At 40.6% G+C, this 19,964-nt stretch overlaps 1 protein-coding gene and 5 non-coding genes across 7 annotated transcripts; all 6 read right to left on the bottom strand.

Annotated features, from left to right (window-relative positions):
- Nucleotides 1-3,078: 3,078 nt before the first annotated feature.
- EIF4A2 (eukaryotic translation initiation factor 4A2) lies at nt 3,079-19,087 on the bottom strand. Of its 2 annotated transcripts, none has more exons than XM_033957704.1 (11): nt 18,980-19,087; nt 17,845-17,893; nt 17,621-17,753; nt 17,272-17,411; nt 15,755-15,923; nt 8,374-8,483; nt 7,938-8,081; nt 7,514-7,651; nt 6,475-6,564; nt 6,179-6,258; nt 3,079-4,356 (listed from the first exon to the last, which is right to left on the bottom strand). In XM_033957704.1, the coding sequence occupies exons 1-11, from the start codon at nt 19,021-19,023 to the stop codon at nt 4,212-4,214; spliced, it is 1,242 nt and encodes a 413-aa protein (XP_033813595.1). In that variant the 5' UTR covers nt 19,024-19,087; the 3' UTR covers nt 3,079-4,211. The 2 variants fall into 2 exon arrangements, with proteins under 2 accessions (XP_033813595.1, XP_033813596.1); XM_033957705.1 differs by having other exon boundaries at nt 17,845-17,890; nt 18,980-19,081.
- Nucleotides 5,435-5,561, bottom strand: LOC117367314. Its single transcript, XR_004540736.1, has one exon. It is a non-coding gene; the product is annotated as a small nucleolar RNA SNORA63 (small nucleolar RNA).
- On the bottom strand, nt 7,725-7,900 carry LOC117367320. Its single transcript, XR_004540742.1, has one exon. It is a non-coding gene; the product is annotated as a small nucleolar RNA SNORA81 (small nucleolar RNA).
- LOC117367321 lies at nt 8,137-8,313 on the bottom strand. Its single transcript, XR_004540743.1, has one exon. It is a non-coding gene; the product is annotated as a small nucleolar RNA SNORA81 (small nucleolar RNA).
- On the bottom strand, nt 15,182-15,308 carry LOC117367315. Its single transcript, XR_004540737.1, has one exon. It is a non-coding gene; the product is annotated as a small nucleolar RNA SNORA63 (small nucleolar RNA).
- Nucleotides 17,489-17,559, bottom strand: LOC117367322. Its single transcript, XR_004540744.1, has one exon. It is a non-coding gene; the product is annotated as a small nucleolar RNA SNORD2 (small nucleolar RNA).
- Nucleotides 19,088-19,964: the final 877 nt, after the last annotated feature.

A 19,964-nucleotide genomic window follows, 5' to 3' on the forward strand; every position in this document is an offset into this window, starting at 1 on the left:
TTGCTTTGTACTGTATTCTTAAGACATCTGGTATCCAGCAGGTTGTCTTAAAACAGAAAGTCCCTCCTTGAGGGCTGCAATCCAGTCGGGTTTTGAGGATTTCCCCAATGAATATGCATTGAAAGCAGTGCATGCACATAGATCTCATGCATATTCATTGGGGAAATCCTCAAAACCCAACTGGATTGCAGCCCTCAAGGAGAAACTTTGAGACCCCTGTCCTAAAACAAACTGGATGGTGTCAGGATTTAGTGTCTCATGAATATTTTTAAAATCTCACTGAATGAGCGCCATATTGCAGGCAGTGATGCTATGGCTGATTCAGATCATATGAGGCATAGCTTGAACAAGACGCTGCACTCTTATTTAGGAAGAGAAGGAAGGTGGTGTTGTGATGGTCCTATGAGTAGTACATAGAAATGCAGTACTAGTGATGCTCAGTACAATAGCATGCAAATTATATGCATGCTAATCGTGCGGTGAATTGCTGATAAAGGAGAAGAAATTGCCTGGTGTTTGCTCACTCTACAAATCCAGCTAGAGATAGTGGAAGCAGCTCTACCTTGTCTCACCTAATTGGTTAACACAAAAAGATGATCTGAGAGAGGAAACTCATTGGTCACCTCCAGGTAACAATAGGATGTTCCGGCCGTCCAAAACCTTTAAGGCCTTATCTTTTTCTTGGACACTATGGTGTGGCTTGGGCATTCTGGACCTTTGCATTTATAATCAGGCTTGCCTTCTTTGCCACATTCATGATTGGGTTATGGCTACTGAGCTCTACATGAGTTATTCATATCATGTTATATCTTTTACACACTAATCTTAGAGATGTCTCTCCACCCTCCCAGGGCAGTGTGTTATTTTGACCACTTTGGGTGGTGACAACCGGTCTTGACCTATTGGGGCCAGGACCCCTATTGAGTTCTTATGCCTCTAGTGGGTAATGCCACATTTCCCCTGAGTCTCACCCCTTATGTCTTGAGCTGGGGGGGGGCAAGGGCATATTCCAACTGTCATGTTTTAGATGAAGATGGCTATCTCCTCTCCTATGATTTGTAAGCATGGGGGATTCTAGTGTTGGGGGTGCATCATGCTTACCAGCAGCTTAAACATTTTGTGAGATCCCTGCCGGTGGGTTCTTTTCTTGGGACTTTGGGGGTTTGATTTGAAGACTTTTTGGAGGCCTCAGAGGATACCAGTGTCTCAATCTCTTATTTTCATAAGGGATTATTTACCTTGTTGCTGAGGGGCACTTTTTCTGATATCCTTCTTGCACATTAACTTTACCTGTCTTATTGAAGGCCATACAGGGAATCCCAGGGTTGGTGGGTAGTGCCCCAAACTCAAGCTTATCATATGGGGAGTGTATCCATGCAACTTTGTTTAAAATGCAACATAGCAGTAAATTCCTATGTCCATGGGCTGTGGGTGTGCTCTTCAGTTCAAGTGTGTTGGTGACAGCTGGCTTTGTTTTTGGGCTCTATCTTGCACATTCTGGTCTCTTTCAGCACCTGCTATGCTTTGTTCAATATGTACCCGGCTCGGGTACATCGCTTCCTTAGTAAATGTTATATTGTGGGGGAAAAATGTATCATGATCCATGGGCTCTCTGACCAACCTCATTGCTTTTGGTTGTGGAGGAATAAACTGCATGAACTGATGAGATGGAAAGTGAGGGTGGTTGCAGGCTCTCAAAAACAACACAGAACTTTCCTCCAACTGTAGACACTTTTGCAGATTTTGAGTCTGAGGAGCCATAGTCTGAATACTTTGATATACTATTTCCCATTTGTTGCCAAGGGTGATCCTGTCTACTGGAGTCCTCATAGGGGAAGGCTAGAATCTAGTTCTCTATTTTGAATTATTTGTATGTACCATGTCTGTTGTTGCACTTAATAAAAAGAATTTCAAAATAAAGTCAATGGCCCAAGGGATCTTCTTCCCTGATCTCAGCCAATAACAGCTGGTTGTCTGAATGACAGGCTGTTTCACACCTTACTCTGAGACAGTACAGGAATCAAATCAGACCCTAAGGGTCATCATAATCCAGAACAGCTTCCACTTTTAGACTAACAGTGTGCTGTCAGCTCACTGACTTGATCAGCAGATTTATACCTTCTGCATAAGCCTGCGAGAGGTGATTAAACTCTAGTGTAAAGGCCTGAGACGGGCAGTCTTCTTGTCAGGGCTCAAAGACCTTTCATGTCCCCAAACAGGGACTATCTGCTGTCTCTCCAACCCTAGTAGCACATATTACAAGGACCACTGTAGCTACCTATCAGCACAAATGGAGGGTCTGATGACTCCATTCCTACCAATTTTGAGACAAATTAAGTGTTTTAAAAGGAAGGTTTAGAACATAGGGGAAGGGGGGGCATATATTTTTAAAAACTCAGGAAATCCAAGATGGCCACCTTGACAGCATTTTGGCACCAAAGTATGGCTTTAAAATGTACTAGGGCTGGCTATTACACCAAGATCTTTTGGATTGCCAGACGTACTTAAGTTAAACAACCTCCACACCCCCAATAACAAATGCCAAAAGGGGGAGGGTAACACCAGAGGCAGAATAGGTATCAATAACATCCTTCAGGGTGCTCACTAACAGCATTCAAGCTCCTGACAAGTCAAGGAAATGAGCAATGCTGAGGCTTAGAACCCTGAGCTCCACAAACATGCAGCAGGCTGCCTGACCAGGTCACTGAAGGATACACCTGCCAACTGTACAGTCTGCTCCTCTCCAGGCAAGCACAGCCAGTCAGTCCTGGAGCCACTTAACCACAAACCACTGAAGAAAAAGAAAAAGGGAGCTGATCAGAACAGCACATGCATTTGCCTGCTGCAGGAAGAACCGAAAAGATCCAGCAGAGAGAAGGAGCTGAAAAGCTGTGTTTGACCTCTTCTCTGGTGTATGCTTCCAAGCATGCAGCCTACCGTTCAGCATACCATTTCTATCACACTGGAAAAAATGAAGTAACTTCAAAACAGCCAGAGCACTATTCAATACCCTCAAAAACCAACAAGATTTTTAGAAACTGACTAGTAAAAACACTACCCCAAAAGTGAAACTAGACGTATTAATAAACCTGATTTTTTTTATTCCCAACACAGACTGCCAAGCACTCCAAATTACATACAAATTCAGGAATAAAAGCACAAATGTGACATACTGCATAGCACTTACGGATCTTGTTCAATAAACAGAACAGACATTTCAACTAGAAACTTACTCCACTGATCTCAATCTCAAACAAAATGGAATAATTTTAATACAACCTAAAAATGTTTTTATCATTCACCTACCTTCACTTCAACTTCACAGAAATAAAAGAATCTAGTCTCATTTTAACAGCTATTTTTCCAGCTTCCAAAAATTGTTCTGAAAGAATAGCTTTAACACTATAATGGAACAGAAAGTATAGAGACTTAAAGATACAAGTACTGTAAGTAGTAGAAAACAAATGCCAGCACTAGATGTAAGAGTTTGCCAACTTAACTTTCCTTCCCCCAGGGCATATGGAATTTCCAACAACTAAAGTATACAAGTAAACTTTTTAATCAAAGTGAAATATACAATTTATTGAACATTCAAACTTCATTAAGACATGTGCAATATGGCAATTTAACTGGGGTTAGCCCCAAGACATAGTAGACTAGATTGCTGGGGCTGAGCAACAGAGTCCAGGATCATACTTACCACTAATTAAATACTTTATTGAATAAATACAAGTGCATATGCTCATCTATGAAAATAAGTTTAACTTTCAACTTGAAAAGGCCTTTCCAATTATGTCTAATCTAAATATGAAATGTACAATAAAGGCATGTATGCTAGTTTAACATAATTGGCTGATTTTATACAGCACTTATATCTTTTAGTCCACAAGTAAATTATTAAATGATACAGAACATCTAATACAAACATTTTTATAGAACTAGGAAAAAAACGTTTAAAGAAAAAATTGAAAGACCCCATGTCTTCACAACCCACCCCAAACAGTCTAAACTCTGTAAAGAGGACAAAGCCAATGGCTTGCGCTACAAGAGCTCACGACAAGTGTCGCTTTGCTTATCAAAAATCTGAATTTCTGATCCGTTATGAGCATTGAGACAAGATTCAATATATTTCCAAAGAAAGCACAATGCACGTCGTGATTCGCCTAGTCAGCCACAGAGCGAGCACTGCATTCAAAATCTCATCCCAAGGACTAAATGAGATCAGCCACATTCATAGGCATCTCCTCCACTGTGGTATTGTAGAAAGTCTCAATATCACGCAGAATGCGCTTGTCCTCTTCTGTGACAAAGTTTATAGCCACCCCCTTTCTGCCAAAGCGACCACCACGGCCAATTCTAAAAATGGAAAAAAAAAAAAAAAGCATATTTAAGATTTGTAAATACTTTGGATATCTGGTTTTATTTTAGATTATACTCTAGAAATCTGTTATATTGATCCCTGTACAATTACATTTTAGAAGCTGGAAGCTTCTTATAGGTCAAACTGAACAGCAGTTGTAGCAGGCCCATGAAAACATTCTTGTCAGTTTTAGTAAAAAGTTAATTATTGGCTCTCAAAAACCACAATATGAGCTCCTTGAACAGAGCTACTTCACATAGCTTAATATTCTGCCATCTGTCACTGCATGATTGCTATGCTACACAACTTGTGAACCCCCTCCTCCCACACACTGCTCGAAAACTTCAATGGCATCTTTCAATGAAGCCTAGTTGTATCCCCCTATATTCACAGCTAACATTATACTAGTTCCTGTATCACAAGTCTTACATGTACATAGCTAGATTATTCCACAACTGTTCAGGTCTTCAGTAAGATACAATTATGAACTCTTTTGTAAGCAGGCACAATCCTTTCAGACTGCCACAAGCAAATGATGTTATATTTAAATTTTACAGTTTCACAATATGCTATAAATTAAGATGCTCTACAGCAGGGATCTCAAAGTCCCTTCCTTGAGGGCCTCAATCCAGTCGGGTTTTCAGGATTTCCCCAATGAATATGCATTGAAAGCAGTGCATGCATACAGATCTCATGCATATTCATTGGGGAAATCTTGAAAACCCAACTGGATTGAGGCCCTCAAGGAGGGACTTTGAGATCCTGCTCTACAGTCTCTGTAATTAATACTGAAATCTAGGCAAGTTTGATTCTTTCCCAAAGCCTCTTCTGCAAATCAGACATGTCCTTCCCCCTCAACCACCTTTAACTTTCACAGCTTTGTCAATATCGCACGGCCAACCTGAAGCATATTCTGAACATGATCTCCACAGGTCCTGTGTCCTTGAGTAGCTCAGATCCTCAGCAGCTTTTTTTTATGCCTTAATTTATGTAATTGCTTTAAAAACTGTTGAGAAAGTAATAGCTTTCTAAAGCAGATTAAATTTCTATAGGCAGGATTTAGATTTGTGCAATGTGTATGAGACCAAGCGTCCCTGGCTGCTCTGGTGTCAAACAGACAGGGATAGTATGAATCAAATTGCTTTGAGCAGGGGGAACGACAACATAGCACTTCACAGCCATATTGTAACTTATCCTGCATAAGCAAAGGAAAAGAAATTGTCGCTTACTAGCAAATATGTAAAAAAAATAATTGAAAATTGAAATTTATTCTGCTGCTGCCCATACTTAATATTCTAGATATCACAACTGTTCTGCATTGGCAGATTGATGAACTCGCTTTAGTTTTTTACAGCATTGCAGTTTTTCTAACTACCAAAAGTCTCAATGGTTTTGTTTAGCTATTTGCAGATGTTTAAACTGTTCAATGTGCTCCAAGTGCTGACCAAGAGAACATGTTGTAAATTCCCAAGTGATCATATAGCCATGCATCCTTAGCTGCATCAGTGGCTTGCAGAAGTGCAAGGAGTATCTTAAACTGAAGATAAGCTATTGTAGTCATAAGCTATTAAAACCAAAATACTGCAGGCTAATTGATTTGAAAACAAAGGAAGCACTTTTCATGGCCGATTTTAAAATCAGCTTGATCTCGTTTGCCATAAAATAGTTGAGCTGCAGAGCATGTGTGCCAGCAAGACCCTAGCTGTACTTTACATATTGCAGCACTTTTCCACTTTTTTCCTTCAGAAATTCACTCTTCAGTATTGTGATGGCTAGTACACAATTAGCTATTAACTACCAATAGTACAAAAGTTTTACCTGTGAATATAATTTTCACGATTGGTAGGCAGGTCATAATTAATAACCAGGGACACTTGCTGCACATCAATTCCACGAGCCTAAATTAAATAAGCATTTGTTGTGAATTAAAGCCATGCTATATTGTCAAGATCTAGTTTTAAACACCAAATTTATTTATTGTGCAAACTCGCAGAAACAAAACCTTAGAGGAGCAGCTTAACACATGTATGTAATGTTTTATTAGATCAATGACACCTTTTTAATAGCTTAATTTCTTGTTTTTATAAGCTCCTGACAAGCTTCACGTGACTTACCAGCAAGTCTGTAGTTATTAATACACGACTGGAGCCAGATCTAAACTCTCTCATGATGACATCTCGCTCCTTCTGATCCATGTCACCATGCTGTGGAGACATTAAAAATGTATCCATGAAAATAAGTAGCATGTACGAGAAGACCAAGTGTCCCTGGCTGCTGTAGGGTCAAAACAGACAGGAATAATATGAATCTGTTTGCCTTTGATCTTTAAATTTTCCCTTATTCTAATCCTTTATTTTCAAATGGGCCCCTTCCTATTGTATTAACCCTACATGTTTTCTTATTCTACCTTAAAAATTTTCCTCCCTTTCATCTCAGTATGGCAGTTTTATATTGATGTAAACCGCTTAGAAATTTGGAAACTACTCTACAGCCATATTGTAACTTACCCTGTATCCTCAAACATTAGGTTTCCTAGAAATTTGCTCTAAGCACCAAAAAGCAAGTACTTATCCAACACCAGTCTGGTTTGGCCTCAGATGGCTGTCAAACCCTGTAAATTGCCAGGGATGTTAGATCTCATATCCATGTTCCTTCAAACTCTGTACATTGTCCAGCTTTGGATCTTTCCCTTCATGCTTTTGGGGTCTACATGAGTGTACCCACTGTCTTGGTTTGGTGGTAACATTAATTGAAACAAGTTATGTTGCAATTTGCCTAGAACAGGGGTGTCCAATGTCGGTCCTCGAGGGCCGCAGTCCAGTCGGGTTTTCAGGATTTCCCCAATGAATATGCATGAGATCTATTTGTATGCACTGCTTTCAATGCATATTCATTGGGGAAATCCTGAAAACCCGACTGGATTGCGGCCCTCGAGGACCGACATTGGACACCCCTGGCCTAGAACTTAGGATAGTGTGGAGTAGAATATTTTTTATTTTCTTCATTTCTATGTAGGTGTCAAGAATATCAAGAACTCTTATGCCATCTTTTTTTGGAAGCATGCTTGTAATAATTTGAACAAACCCTAATGGCAGTATAAATGTTGTAAAATTACTACCCCACTAATCACACTTTGGGGAATGAAATACTTACCAAAGCAGACACTGTGAAGTCCCTGGCATGCATTTTTTCAGTCAACCAATCAACTTTTCTTCTTGTATTTAAGAAAATAACAGCCTGGGTAATAGTCAATGTCTCATACAAGTCGCAAAGAGTGTCCAACTTCCATTCCTTAATGAAGAAAATATTAAAGTTTGAACAGTGAAAGCAACTGAATTCTGACCATACCAAACTTGTAGTGATGAATTATTGCACTAGATCTTAAGACACTGGGCATCAGACATTAAGAAAGAGGTCTACCCAAATCACCAATCCTGTGCATTTGCTCTTCTTCCTGTGTGTACTCTGCTAGCATCATTACAGAAACCTGGACTCAATCCAAGCTCAGATAATTTTAGCATAGTGCTTTACCAGGAAGACAAAAAAAAAACAAAAACCATTTATATTTAATACCCACCTCTCTTTCCACATTTATGTAGAACTGTTTGATACCCTCAAGGGTCAACTCTTCCTTTTTCACCAAAATACGTATAGGGTCTCTCATGAACTTCTTTGTCACCTCCAACACATCAGTTGGCATTGTGGCAGACAACAACACAACCTAAAAACAATATATCTTTTACATACGGAAACCCAGATATGCATGAATTTCTGAAATGTGTTGCATTGCGTTTCAAAGACAAAGGACACTGGACATTAAGAAAGAGGTCCATCCCCATCTCTCAAACCACAGCGTTTACTCTACTTCCTGGGTGTACTCTACTGGCATTACTACAAAGACTAGAAACCAATCTAGATTTTGTAGTTTTAGCAGTGTGCTTGACCAGGAAGCACTACAAAAGAAACTGTTTAGTGTACATGTTACTACAAAACACGTTTCAAAGTAGTATTACCTGAATATTTGTGCTCAGCTTTTGAAAAATCTCATAGATTTGATCTTTGAACCCCCGACTCAACATTTCATCTGCTTCATCCAAAACAAACATCTTTATCCATTTAGGAGCTGGTGAATTGGAAACAAAATTTAAAAAAAAATTTTAGACGGCATACTGACAAGCCTAAATGCACAGAGTAGAAAGTGTGTGGGAGTATGTAGCACAGTGGTTGGAGTTACAGCCTCAGCACCCCAAGGTTGTGGGTTCAAATCCCATGCTGCTCCTTGTGACCCTGGGCAAGTCACTTAATCCCCCCCAGGTACATTACATAGATTGTGAGCCCACCTGGACAGACAGGGAAAAATGCTCAAATACCTGAATGTAAACCACATAGTCTAAGTCAGGGCTTCCCAAGTCCGGTCCTTGAGATCTACTGGCAGGACAGGTTTTCAGGATATTCACAATCAAATTAATGCATCTCAATGGCCACTAATTTGGTCTTGGAGAATGAGATGTACAATGTCAGCATCTATGAGACAAACTTGGTTCTTTTTATTACATAGAGCTTTTTGGACCCCTACACGTTTGCAAAAACTAGACAGTTCTAAGTCTAATAAATGCTGGCACTGTAATCTGGAACCAGGGACATTAGATCACTTACTTTATCATTGTCCCTACATTAAAATTTTTTGGAATTCAATTTGGCCACAAATTAATAAATTAATGGAAAATCATATAGCAATATCATATGATACTATATTATTTGGAATGATGATGAGGAAAAATAGTCAAATTTCACCAGAAAATAACAAGCTTTTATTAATAATGACAGGGGTTGCCATTCAACATATAACCAATAATTGGAAAAATCATAATAACCTAAATCATACATTTTGGTGGAATACAATATGTCATATATATAAAATGGAAAGAACAATAGCAATACAAAGAGGGACATATACTAAATTCATAAAAATATGGGGGCCATTGACAAAATACTGCAATGAATAAATATTAAGATTTCTCTGCTTCTTTTCTTCTTTTAAGTATCTTTTTTATGACGCACATAGAGGGGGGTAATGAAAATAATTTCTACATAATATGTTATATGTTATACAATATATATGAATGAAAAATAATAAAAGGGTGGGGGGAGGGAGAGGGGATAAAAATATATTTAGAATAAGATGTATTAAATACAAAAATGATATTGTGTATTTATCAATTGTAATTTAATATTTTGTACATTTTATGTAAAATTTGAAAATTAAAATTATATTAAAGTAATAAAAGGGTGGGGGGAGGGTGAGGGGGAAAATCAAATTTAGATATATAATGTATTAGATATAAAAGTGATACTATGTATTTATCAATTATATTTTATTTTTTTTTCCATTATATTTTTATTTTCAAATTTTACAAAAAGTGTACATAATAATAAAATACATTTGATAAATGCATGGTATCACTTTTATATCTAACACAATGTATGTCTGAATTTGATTTTCCCCTTCACCCTCCCCCCACCCTTTTATTGCTTTAATATAATATTTTTAATTTTCAAATTTTATAAAAGTATACAACATATTAGAATACAATTGATAATTATTCAATAACATATTTATATCTAATACAATATATTCTGGATAAATTTTATTCATTTTCCCTCCCCCCACCCTTCTATTATTTTTTAATCATATTTTACATTTTGTATCATATATTATAATATATTATATATAGATTGTTTTCCTTACCCCCCCTATATGTGTGTCATAAAAAAAAAAAAAAAAAAAATCTCTAAAAGAAGAAAAGAAGAAAAAGTATTCTATTATTTATTCATTACAGTATTTTGTCAATGGCCCCCATATTTTTATAAATTTATTATATGTCCCCTTTTGTATTTAATATTTTGTACACTTTATGTAAAATTTGAAAATAAAAAATAATGGGAAAAAAAAGGATATTCACAATGAACATGCATGAGAGATTTGCATACCAAGGCAGTGCAGGCAATCTCTCATATGCATATTCATTGTGGGTATCCTGTAAACCTGGCCTGCCAGTAGATCGAGGACCGGACTTGGGCAGCCCTGGTCAAAGTGGAATAATAAATAAAACTCAAGTAGTTGCCGACTTGTAACCAGAGTTCTCTAGATAAGAGGAATACAGCCACACCAGTTGTATTAACCTGGTCCATGGCTCTTTCCTCTAGCTCAGGGAATGTTACATCTCTGCTTTTGGCTGATGCAAGCATAGACATACTGGGTCCTGTGTTAGCAGAATCTCATTCCCTTCTATATCATAGCAATGTATGATTCTGAACTGATTGAAATTTGCGCTCTATCCCTGTTTATAACAGAGATGATTAATGATGTTTAGACGTCTGTTATGTGATAATCGTAGGGAAAGATTAATTGAGGGGTAGATGTGTAGTAAGTGATGCTCTGGATTCCCCCTGTTGTCTACAAAGAACTCCTTTACAAGCAAGGAATACACTTTCTTTGGATACAAACGGGAAAGGTACAAGCACAAAGCTGCCATATGGTTATAAAAAGTTATGTCCATCAACAGCCCACGTGAGGGATGCGTTTCATTCAAGCTTTTATTTTAAAAGCTAAATGGTTATGGAGAACTACTCATCTTGAAGGCTGCAACTCTATAGGACAATTGTTTTACACAGTAGTGTTTAGGAAAGGTGCACTAAAGAAAATGTGGCAGCTCTGCTGATTTCTGCAAAATTAATCTCAGTACAGCTACTATTCCTGCAGCTTTAAGACGTTGAGGTCCAATTCTGCCTAAGCATTTGCCTGCTGGTAGTAAAGATAGCAAAACCCTGGTTGGAAAGGGTGCATTTAGCTGCAGATGTCCCTGAAATGTTTTGAGTTAAATGAACTGGGAACTTCTGCAGAAGTTCTTCAGACGGAGACAGAACAGTACATGACTTGCTACAGAAGTGATGTTTAGAGAATTTAGTTTCACTAATTGACGTGGTTGTCAATTTTTGGAAGGAAAAATTTCACACTTAATGTACATACCATCCAATTACTGTATATACTCAAATAAGTCAATCCGAATACAAGTTGAGACTCCCTTTTCCCCCCACAAAAAGGAGGAAAAATGGTTGACTCGAATGTAAGTCAGGCGGCTTAATGTTCAAGTGCCCTGCCCTGGCAGGCTCTGCACTCACTCAGCACCCTTCCCCCCCCAATCAGGCTCTGCACCCTGTCCCCCCCTATCCTCGTTCTAGGGCTCTTACTCTTTGTAGGAACATATGACAGGCCTCAAGTTAACACACTTTCTTAACCCGACATACTACGTTCAGACAAATTAATCAAAGCTATATTAGGTATGAGTCACACCTCCTCTGCTAATCCGAGCTCCTGTGCTATCTGGCTGCTGCAGATCGAGTTTCTTCAGCCGCTGAGCGGCACGAAAAGGAGAGCGATTTGGCGCTGCTGCTCAGCACTGAGCGGCTTGCTTACTGGCTCCTGTAGTCTGGATTAAATATTTGAGAGGCCTTTCCTAAGTGTTCAACATCTCTCCACAAGACTGCCTAACAGGTATGTTGAATATGCTGTACAGAACTTCCCACCCCTAGGCTGCTTGGTGTCCTTGTATCTAATACAACTAAATGCTAAATTTAAGTTTGGCTTCCAAGTAATTTGTAATGAGGAGAGTTGTTCTAAAATATTAATCGTTCATCAATGGGCTGCAACCATAACACATCACTAGTCATGAATTTGACATATCTAGCTTGACATTTAATTCCCAAGGTGGAAGTTGTTCTCTCAATGGCAGTTTAACATTAAACAGACCTCTCATGAAAGGAGACAGGAGGATGTTTAGAAATTGGCTTATCAATGTGATTATAGTATACCGATACAGCTACCAGATATTCTTACTGGAGTAGTTTTGAAGCCCAACTAGGAGAAATGCTTATGTGAAGAGTTGGAAAGGCAAAATTTAGGATCGCAAAGTTGTTAAGATGCCAGTGTGATCCACTTATGAGAGTAGGATTTTCTGGTGGATGATTTCCAGAGTGAAATGTACTGAACTTCTTTGGATCTACCTTTCAATATCCAGGTCAACAAAGAGAGATCAGATACTGGGACGGAGAAGTTAACCAACCTGCTTTTAAAAATACAGGACGATTATTCTCTATTGGTTGGCGTAGCTGGATTTAAGAAAGGTTTGGACAAGTTCCTGGAGGAAAAGTTCATAATCTACTATTGAGATAGACAAGGGGAAAGCCACTACTTGCCCTGGATCAGGAACATGGACTATTTCTACTATCTGGTTGCTACCAGGTACTTGTGACCTGAAAGTAGCCACTACTGGAATCATGAAACTGGGTTAGATGGTAGTATGGCTATTCTTGAGAGGTGCAATTAAAATTACATCGGCCTTTTGACAAGTTTTTCCAAATCATTCAGATGATTAGAAAGCAGAACATACTATCTTTCGTGAAACTGAAAATGCATCATGTATTATCTGTTGGAGATGAGTGAAGAGCAGGGGTTCTCAACCCAGTCCTCTGAACATACCTAGCCAGTCAGGTTTTCACAGAATATCCACAATGAATATGCACGAGACTACTAACATATTCATTGTAGATATTTTAAAAACTTGACTGTCTAGAAATTGAGACCAGGGACAATCACCCTGAGCTATAAACATGCAGCTCTTTTAGAAACATTACATTACTGACTTCTATTCCACCTGTACCTTTCAGTTCTAAGCGGATTACATCAAAAGATAACTGGACATTTCCAGGAAGATTACAATTAATGGAGCTGATAACTAATTCAATTTTGAGGTGTGGTTACAAAGTGGAAAAATGAAGGGAGCGTCAGAAGGAGCTGGAAATATACAAGAAGGTTGCAGAGTGGATGCTGGTTACATTGTTGAGTCTTAGGGGGATATTACAGGTAGGAAGAGGGGGAAATAGCATGGGGGAATGGAAGGGGGGTTAGGACATCTGGATGAATTTTTTTGAACAGTGCCCACAGATTTTAAGTGATCAGCTCCCCAGCTATATGAAGAGGCATCGTTATGAGAATGAGTAGTAGGGGGGGGTGGGGAAGGTGGGTGAAGAGACTTCTGAGATTTGTGTGCCTACCACCAGATTTAGAGCGACTCCACTGAAGATTTGATAAAAGCAGACTATGTTGATCCAAAGTTTTGAGATGCCACTTTTCATGTGCAGCCTGGCCAATGGCATAGCATGTGGCTGAGGTAGCATTAAGCAGTTACATATTGTGTCTTGACAAATTTGTATGCCAAATTTTTTTTAGTATGCACTTTTTTCAAAACATATGCTCCAAGGAATGTGATGACCTCAAGAGACTCAGATTGGATGACCTCACGAGACTCAGACTGGATCTCTTGCTAAAACAGATTGTTCCAAAGTATTAAAAAGCTTAATTTTTGCAGAAAATTTGTCAACTGCCTAGGCCTTGCTTAGAATGGCTATGAGCTGAACACCTGAGTACAGAAGTTTTGAAATTTACACCCCTCCCTCCCCAATACAGATAAGGTAAATGTTACTGTGATAATCAACACAAACTGTTACTGCCAGACTTCAGGGAGGGGGGGGTGGGGGGAAGAGAGGAGAAAAGACATTGCTAGGGCTGGTCTTGGTTGTGTTTCTCTTAAAGGTCTGTCACTCACCATGTACAATGTTTGGTAGATTGACATGGGTCTCCATTCTTGGAAAAGGCTCGACAGCAACTGGATAGAACTGACAATATCACTGGCGATATGCTTTCTACATAGGGCTTGTGGTTGACCTGTGAATTGAGAAGCCTGATCAGATGGTTTCAAGGACAGCTCACATATGGAACTGTCACAAATAAATAATCTGTAAGACACCTGTGCAAGTTGTCTCAGACCGGAGGCTATTAACTAAGCAGTTCTGGCCCTAACTGCTACAGCAGTGTGGGATGGTGTACAAATTATTAGTGGTGTAAAGGTGATGAGCACACATTATTATTGCATTTCACGTGGAGACGTAGCATGAGTTGTTGCCGTGGCAAGAGATGTGAAGACTTTGTAGCTAATAAGCTAAGCTCTCAGTCAATCTTGGTAAATGAGATAGGAAGTCTAACATCTTGCTCATCTTTGCCAGGAATTTAAAAAAAAAAAAAAATTTGACAGCTACACTTTTTAAAAACACCCAACACCAACGGATTGTACCCCAGCTCCAACTGTACCTTATTTAAGCTCCAATTCTACTGTAATTAAGCTGAAGGAATCTCATGTATTGAAAGCCATTACCTCTTTAGGTGCATCAAGGGATTGGAGCCTAAATTGAAAATCTGATGGTCCTAGGGAAAGGTTTAGAATTAATTTAAAATGTTTTGATAAGAATGATCTTCTAGCCTAATAAGTCTTTAGAGAATAATGGAGGCTGAACAAAAGGCGGCTCCCCTCTCTAACACTACATCATCAGTAGAATAAAGACTATCTATAGAGCAAATATCTGAACTCTCGTGGAGAGTTGAACTGGGATAAGGTGAACAGATATCCAGCCTTTCCATACACTGAAATCTAGAATTTTAGAGTTGTCTGTGGTAGGAATGTTGACCTGTTTAGCTGCCAATATTGTTCTCCAAACTGAATTGCTCTGTGCTGCATTTAATGACAAGTGAAATACGAGTCTTCAAGGAAATTTCTAACCCGTCTTTAGGAAGTTTTCCTGCCTTTTTGAGCTTAGATTTCAATGTGTTTCAACTTGGGATTGGCAGAAATTGAACAGCCATAAGGGAAGGGATGAGTCAGTTAATGCAGATTAAATTTTTAAAGGCAGGATTTAGATTTGTGCAACGTGTAAGAGACCAAGCGTCCCTGGCTGCTCTGGAGTCAAACAGACAGGGATAGTATGAATCAAATTGCTTTGAGCAGGGGGAACGACAACATAGCACTTCACAGCCATATTGTAACTTATCCTGCATAATCAAAGGAAAAGAAATTGTCGCTTACCAGCAAATCTGTAAAAAAAATAAGAAATGAAAATTGCTGCTGCCCATACTTAATATTCTAGATATCACAACTGTTCTGCATTGGCAGATTGATGAGTTGAGAAATTTTTGGACAGTACTCGCCATTATCTGGGGGGGGGGGGGGGGGGAAGCAAACATACTACAGGTTACAAAAAACTGACTGAAAAAGGGAAGAAGTTTGTCAATACAGAACTCCCACGCATGCTCAGGGCAGCCAAAAGCAAAAAAGATCACTTACTGAGCTAGAGGCGAGAACCACACACCATGTCTATCTGGTGATGTCAGTGTGCCTGCACATACACTAATCATCTCTGGGGACTGCAGTCAAGACCAGAGAAGCAAGAGGAAAGCTCCAAGATGAGTTTTACTAGCTGAAAAGGTAAAAACATTTTACTTACAAAGATATCTCCTGTTTAGCATATCAAACACACGCCCTGGAGTTCCCACCACAATGTGTGGAGCCTCTGCCTGAAGTTTCTGCATCTCATTGCGGACATTTGTACCACCAATGCAGGCATGACAAGTTGCGCCCATATAGTCTCCAAGAGCCAGAATTACTTTTTGGATCTGAAACAAATTTTAAAAATGTAACTGAAAATTAACTGCATAGTTTAAAAAGCAGATTTAAAACTGAAATCTTTACCACTACTTCAAAAACATAAGTGAATGCAGTATGGCTAGGATAAGTTCTATATTTTGACTAGATTTTACAATAGTTATTGTTTGCTCATGTATAAGATGACTAAACCGAGTTTGTGTCTAATCACCCAGATGCACTCGAAGCAGATTTGGAGGCATTCTTGCAGTAGCCAATCATATGTACAAGTAATAAGCTGTTGACCGGTACGAGACAGCACCACTAAATAGACACGTGATCATAAAAAACTTGCAGGATGTTTTCAAATATACTACTCGTCAGTTCCTTAACTTTCACCCGAGATATCCAGATTCTCTACTGGACCACCAGATTGACATTTATGGATTTTGCATCATTCACATGTATTTAGCAGAAACAATATGTGTCCAAAACAATTATACCAAAAAAAGAAAAGCTATATCTACGACTCACTAGTTTAAAAAAAAATTACGTTACTTCAGAGCACTGATTCAGGACACATTCAAGACTACCTACCATTGACTGCATAATCCTAGGAAGTTACTGTTCTCCCCTCTGCCATTTGGATTCAGCTGAAATCAGACATTTATCATAAACCCCTTTTTTTTCCTAGTCCACAAATTAAAAAAAAAGTTCAGACAACAACTCTTTAGCAGCAGGATTTTTCCTAACTGCTTCTGGAAGAATGATTGGACTTCTACAAACATTCTATGCCATCACCTCCACCGCAAGTCAAGTTTGATTATTTAATTAGGGTTATACTCATCTCAAACAATGCAATTAATGTTAAAAGGAATACTCACTAGCATTACCTATTCTAGACAAGTACTAAAATATTAGGAACTCAAATACTTCCACTGTTACACATTGATAGAACCTTAAAATTACATCATTCACAATTTAATATACTAAATACATGTACACACCAAAATGGTTTACAACAAAGTATTAGATACTCCTCAAACAACATTTTGCATATAGAACATACAATGCAACTACTACAGATACAAACTAAACATGTAATTTGTTTGTGTGTACTAAGGTTTTCATATTATACCACTGCAAATGATAAAGGAACAGAATTAACCAGAGAAACAAAATGGGGAAAGGGAATTAAGTCAGCTTCAATTAATCAAATTCATGCATTCTGGAAGTATCCCTTATGATTAGTCTTTTATCCTCTACCCTACAGAGGGAAGAAGATTAGATATCATGCTGACTTAGAAGTGTTCAATTTTCAACAGCTGTGAAAAAGTGAAACTTGTACAGCACATTCAAACTAAACTACCCTCGCAATACCTGTTGAGCCAGTTCTCTCGTGGGGGCCAACACTAGAGCCTGGGACTCCTTAAGATCAATCTCCAACTGCTGCAGGATGGAAATTGCAAATGTGGCTGTCTTGCCAGTACCTGACTGAGCTTGAGCAATCACATCATACCCTAAAAAAAGGTAAGATACAAATTTACTGCACCCACACATTTATCTTTGTATGTTATTTCTTCCTTAAGCACTTAACAAGTGATCAGCAAAATAGAAGTTCTCTCCATTTCAGTCAGTCCCGAAAGATGGTATACCATCATCTCACTTGAATGTTTTAAGATTGCAATGCCTATTATGTGTACAGTTTCTACGGATAATTGGTATTTACCTTTTATACAGGGAATAATAGCTCTCTGCTGAATAGCTGAAGGCTTTTCAAAACCATAAGCATATATTCCTCTTAAGAGAGATTCTTTTAAGTTCATATCATCAAAGTTGTCAACAATTTCATTCCAATTGCTCTGCAAAAAAAAAAAAAACAAGAAGCCAGCCAGAATCACATAATGCGTGTAGCCACTTAGCTTAAAACACAGAATAAGGTGGTCTACTAACCTCGATAACACCATCGGGGTCCATGCCTTCTGGGCCGCCATGATCTCTGCTGTACAGAAATAGGAATTAGAAACCCCTTAGGCATAGATCGAAGCCCTAGCCCAGGGATCTCAAAGGCCACAATCCAGTCAGGTTTTCCTCAATGAATATGCATGAGATCTATTAGCATACAATGAAAGAATTGCATGGAAATAGATCTCATGTATATTCATTGGGGAAATCCTGAAAACTCAACTGGATTAGGGCCCTTGAGAAGGGACTTTAACACCCCTGCTCTACAGTATGGCCGTACGTCTAATACTGCAGGGGTCTCAAAGACCCTCCTCGAGGGCCCCAATCCAGTCGGGTTTTCAGGATGCCCCCAATGAATATGCATGAGATCTATTAGCATACAATGAAAGCAGTGCATGCAAATAGACCTCACGCATATTCACTGGGGAAATCCTGAAAACCCGACTGGATTGGGGCCCTCGAGGAGGGACTTCGACACCCCTACCGGATTTGCCATTTTAAGAACCCAGACCAGAAGCACGTGGGGTGGGGGGTGGGGGCAGAAACGCTCGCGATCTGGCCCGCTGTGGCCGTTCTTAGGCGCTCAACAGAAAGTCGACACGGTCCCGCCCGCTCGCGCGCCTTTCGGAGGGTAAGAGGCGCCTCCCGCGCGCTCCCGGAGGCTAACGAAGGGGGGGGGAAGAAAAGGGGGGGGGTTCTTCGCCTAGCAAAGCCGTTACTCGGAGACCGACGTAACGGCCGTTCGGCGGCCATTTTCTCCGGCCCCGCCCCCCCGAAGTTTCTTGGGGGGGGGGGGACACACACCGTTCGCTCACCCTCCCTCCGCCATTCCTGCGCAGCTGCCCGGCACGCGCTCTTCGCTTGGGGGGGGGGAGGGGAAGAGATACCTGCGTTCCCCCTCGACAACGCCTCGAGCGGGGCCTTCGCTCCCCACCCCCCAGCGCGAGCCCGCGCATTCCGGCGGTTACAATAGGGCGGAAAAGCCGAGAAACGGCATCCCTCCCCCCCCTCGAAGGCGGCGGGCCACGGCGAGCGCAAGTCCCCCTTCCCCCACCCGCGTTACAGCGACACACAGGCGTGACCTAAGCGCCCGCGAGGGGCTCCGTCGCCTGCCTTCGGCTACCTGTTATAATCCGCAGAACCGCCTGACATGATCCGAACTCGCATTCAGCGCTCAACTGAAAAGGACGAGGCGCCGCTGCGCACCGATTTTATCCGGCCGGGACTCGTTTCCTCCCCCTCCCCCCCAAAACGGAAAAGGGGCGGGCCGCCGCTCGGCGGCGGTGGACTCCGGATCGACCCCTCCCCCCTTCCGCGAGGCTCCGACGCTCGTCCCGACGGTCACAAAAATGCCGGGCTAGGTCGGGGGGGGTTTGTTTTGGGGTTGTTTTTTTCCCACAACGCACAGGGACTCCGTTTGGTGACGTCACCCGCGAAAGGATATTGCAGCAAACGAAGGGGTGCGCCGTCAGACGGGGTTTCCAGCCTGCTGGCGGAGGTGGCAGAAGCTCCGCCCCCCCCCTTGCCGTCTGAGCCGACGTGACGCGCGCGTGCCTGGTTAGAAGGAGCCGGCGCTGCTGCAGTCCGGGGGCGCTGGCTCTGCTTTTAAGTGCCGTAAACGATGTTTGATGCAGCTTCAGATCAACAGCTTTATTTAGGGGTTCGCTCAGTGCAAAATAAGCCGGGGGGGGGAGTCCTCAGAACACCCCCCCCCTCTTTCTGCATAATGCATTGAACGGCTGTGCAAAAGACTGAAGATGTGGCCGTGCAATGCAGCAGCTGAGTTTGGATTGATTTTCCTTAGCCAGCGGTGTGTATTTCGCTTGCTGCCTACGGTAGAAAGTAACCCTGGACGTGCCTTGGGTTTTAACTTTCCACTAACCCTGCCAGCTCTGAGTCAGAAGAGCCAACGTTTTCAAAAGGAGCTCAGCCCCTCCCTGGACACGGTGAAGGAATTTGCTCGGTCCACGGAGCAGCCACCATGATTTGATCAGGCTGTAACATTGTAAGAGAAGAGCTAGGACACCAAAAATAAATAAATAAATAAGACTCCTTGAAGCCATCTAAAATGTCCCCTGTCAGCTCAGAGAAAACAAAACAAAAAAAAA

This window comes from Geotrypetes seraphini, chromosome 9 (genome assembly GCF_902459505.1).
Source record: "Geotrypetes seraphini chromosome 9, aGeoSer1.1, whole genome shotgun sequence".
Taxonomy (NCBI): domain Eukaryota; kingdom Metazoa; phylum Chordata; class Amphibia; order Gymnophiona; family Dermophiidae; genus Geotrypetes; species Geotrypetes seraphini.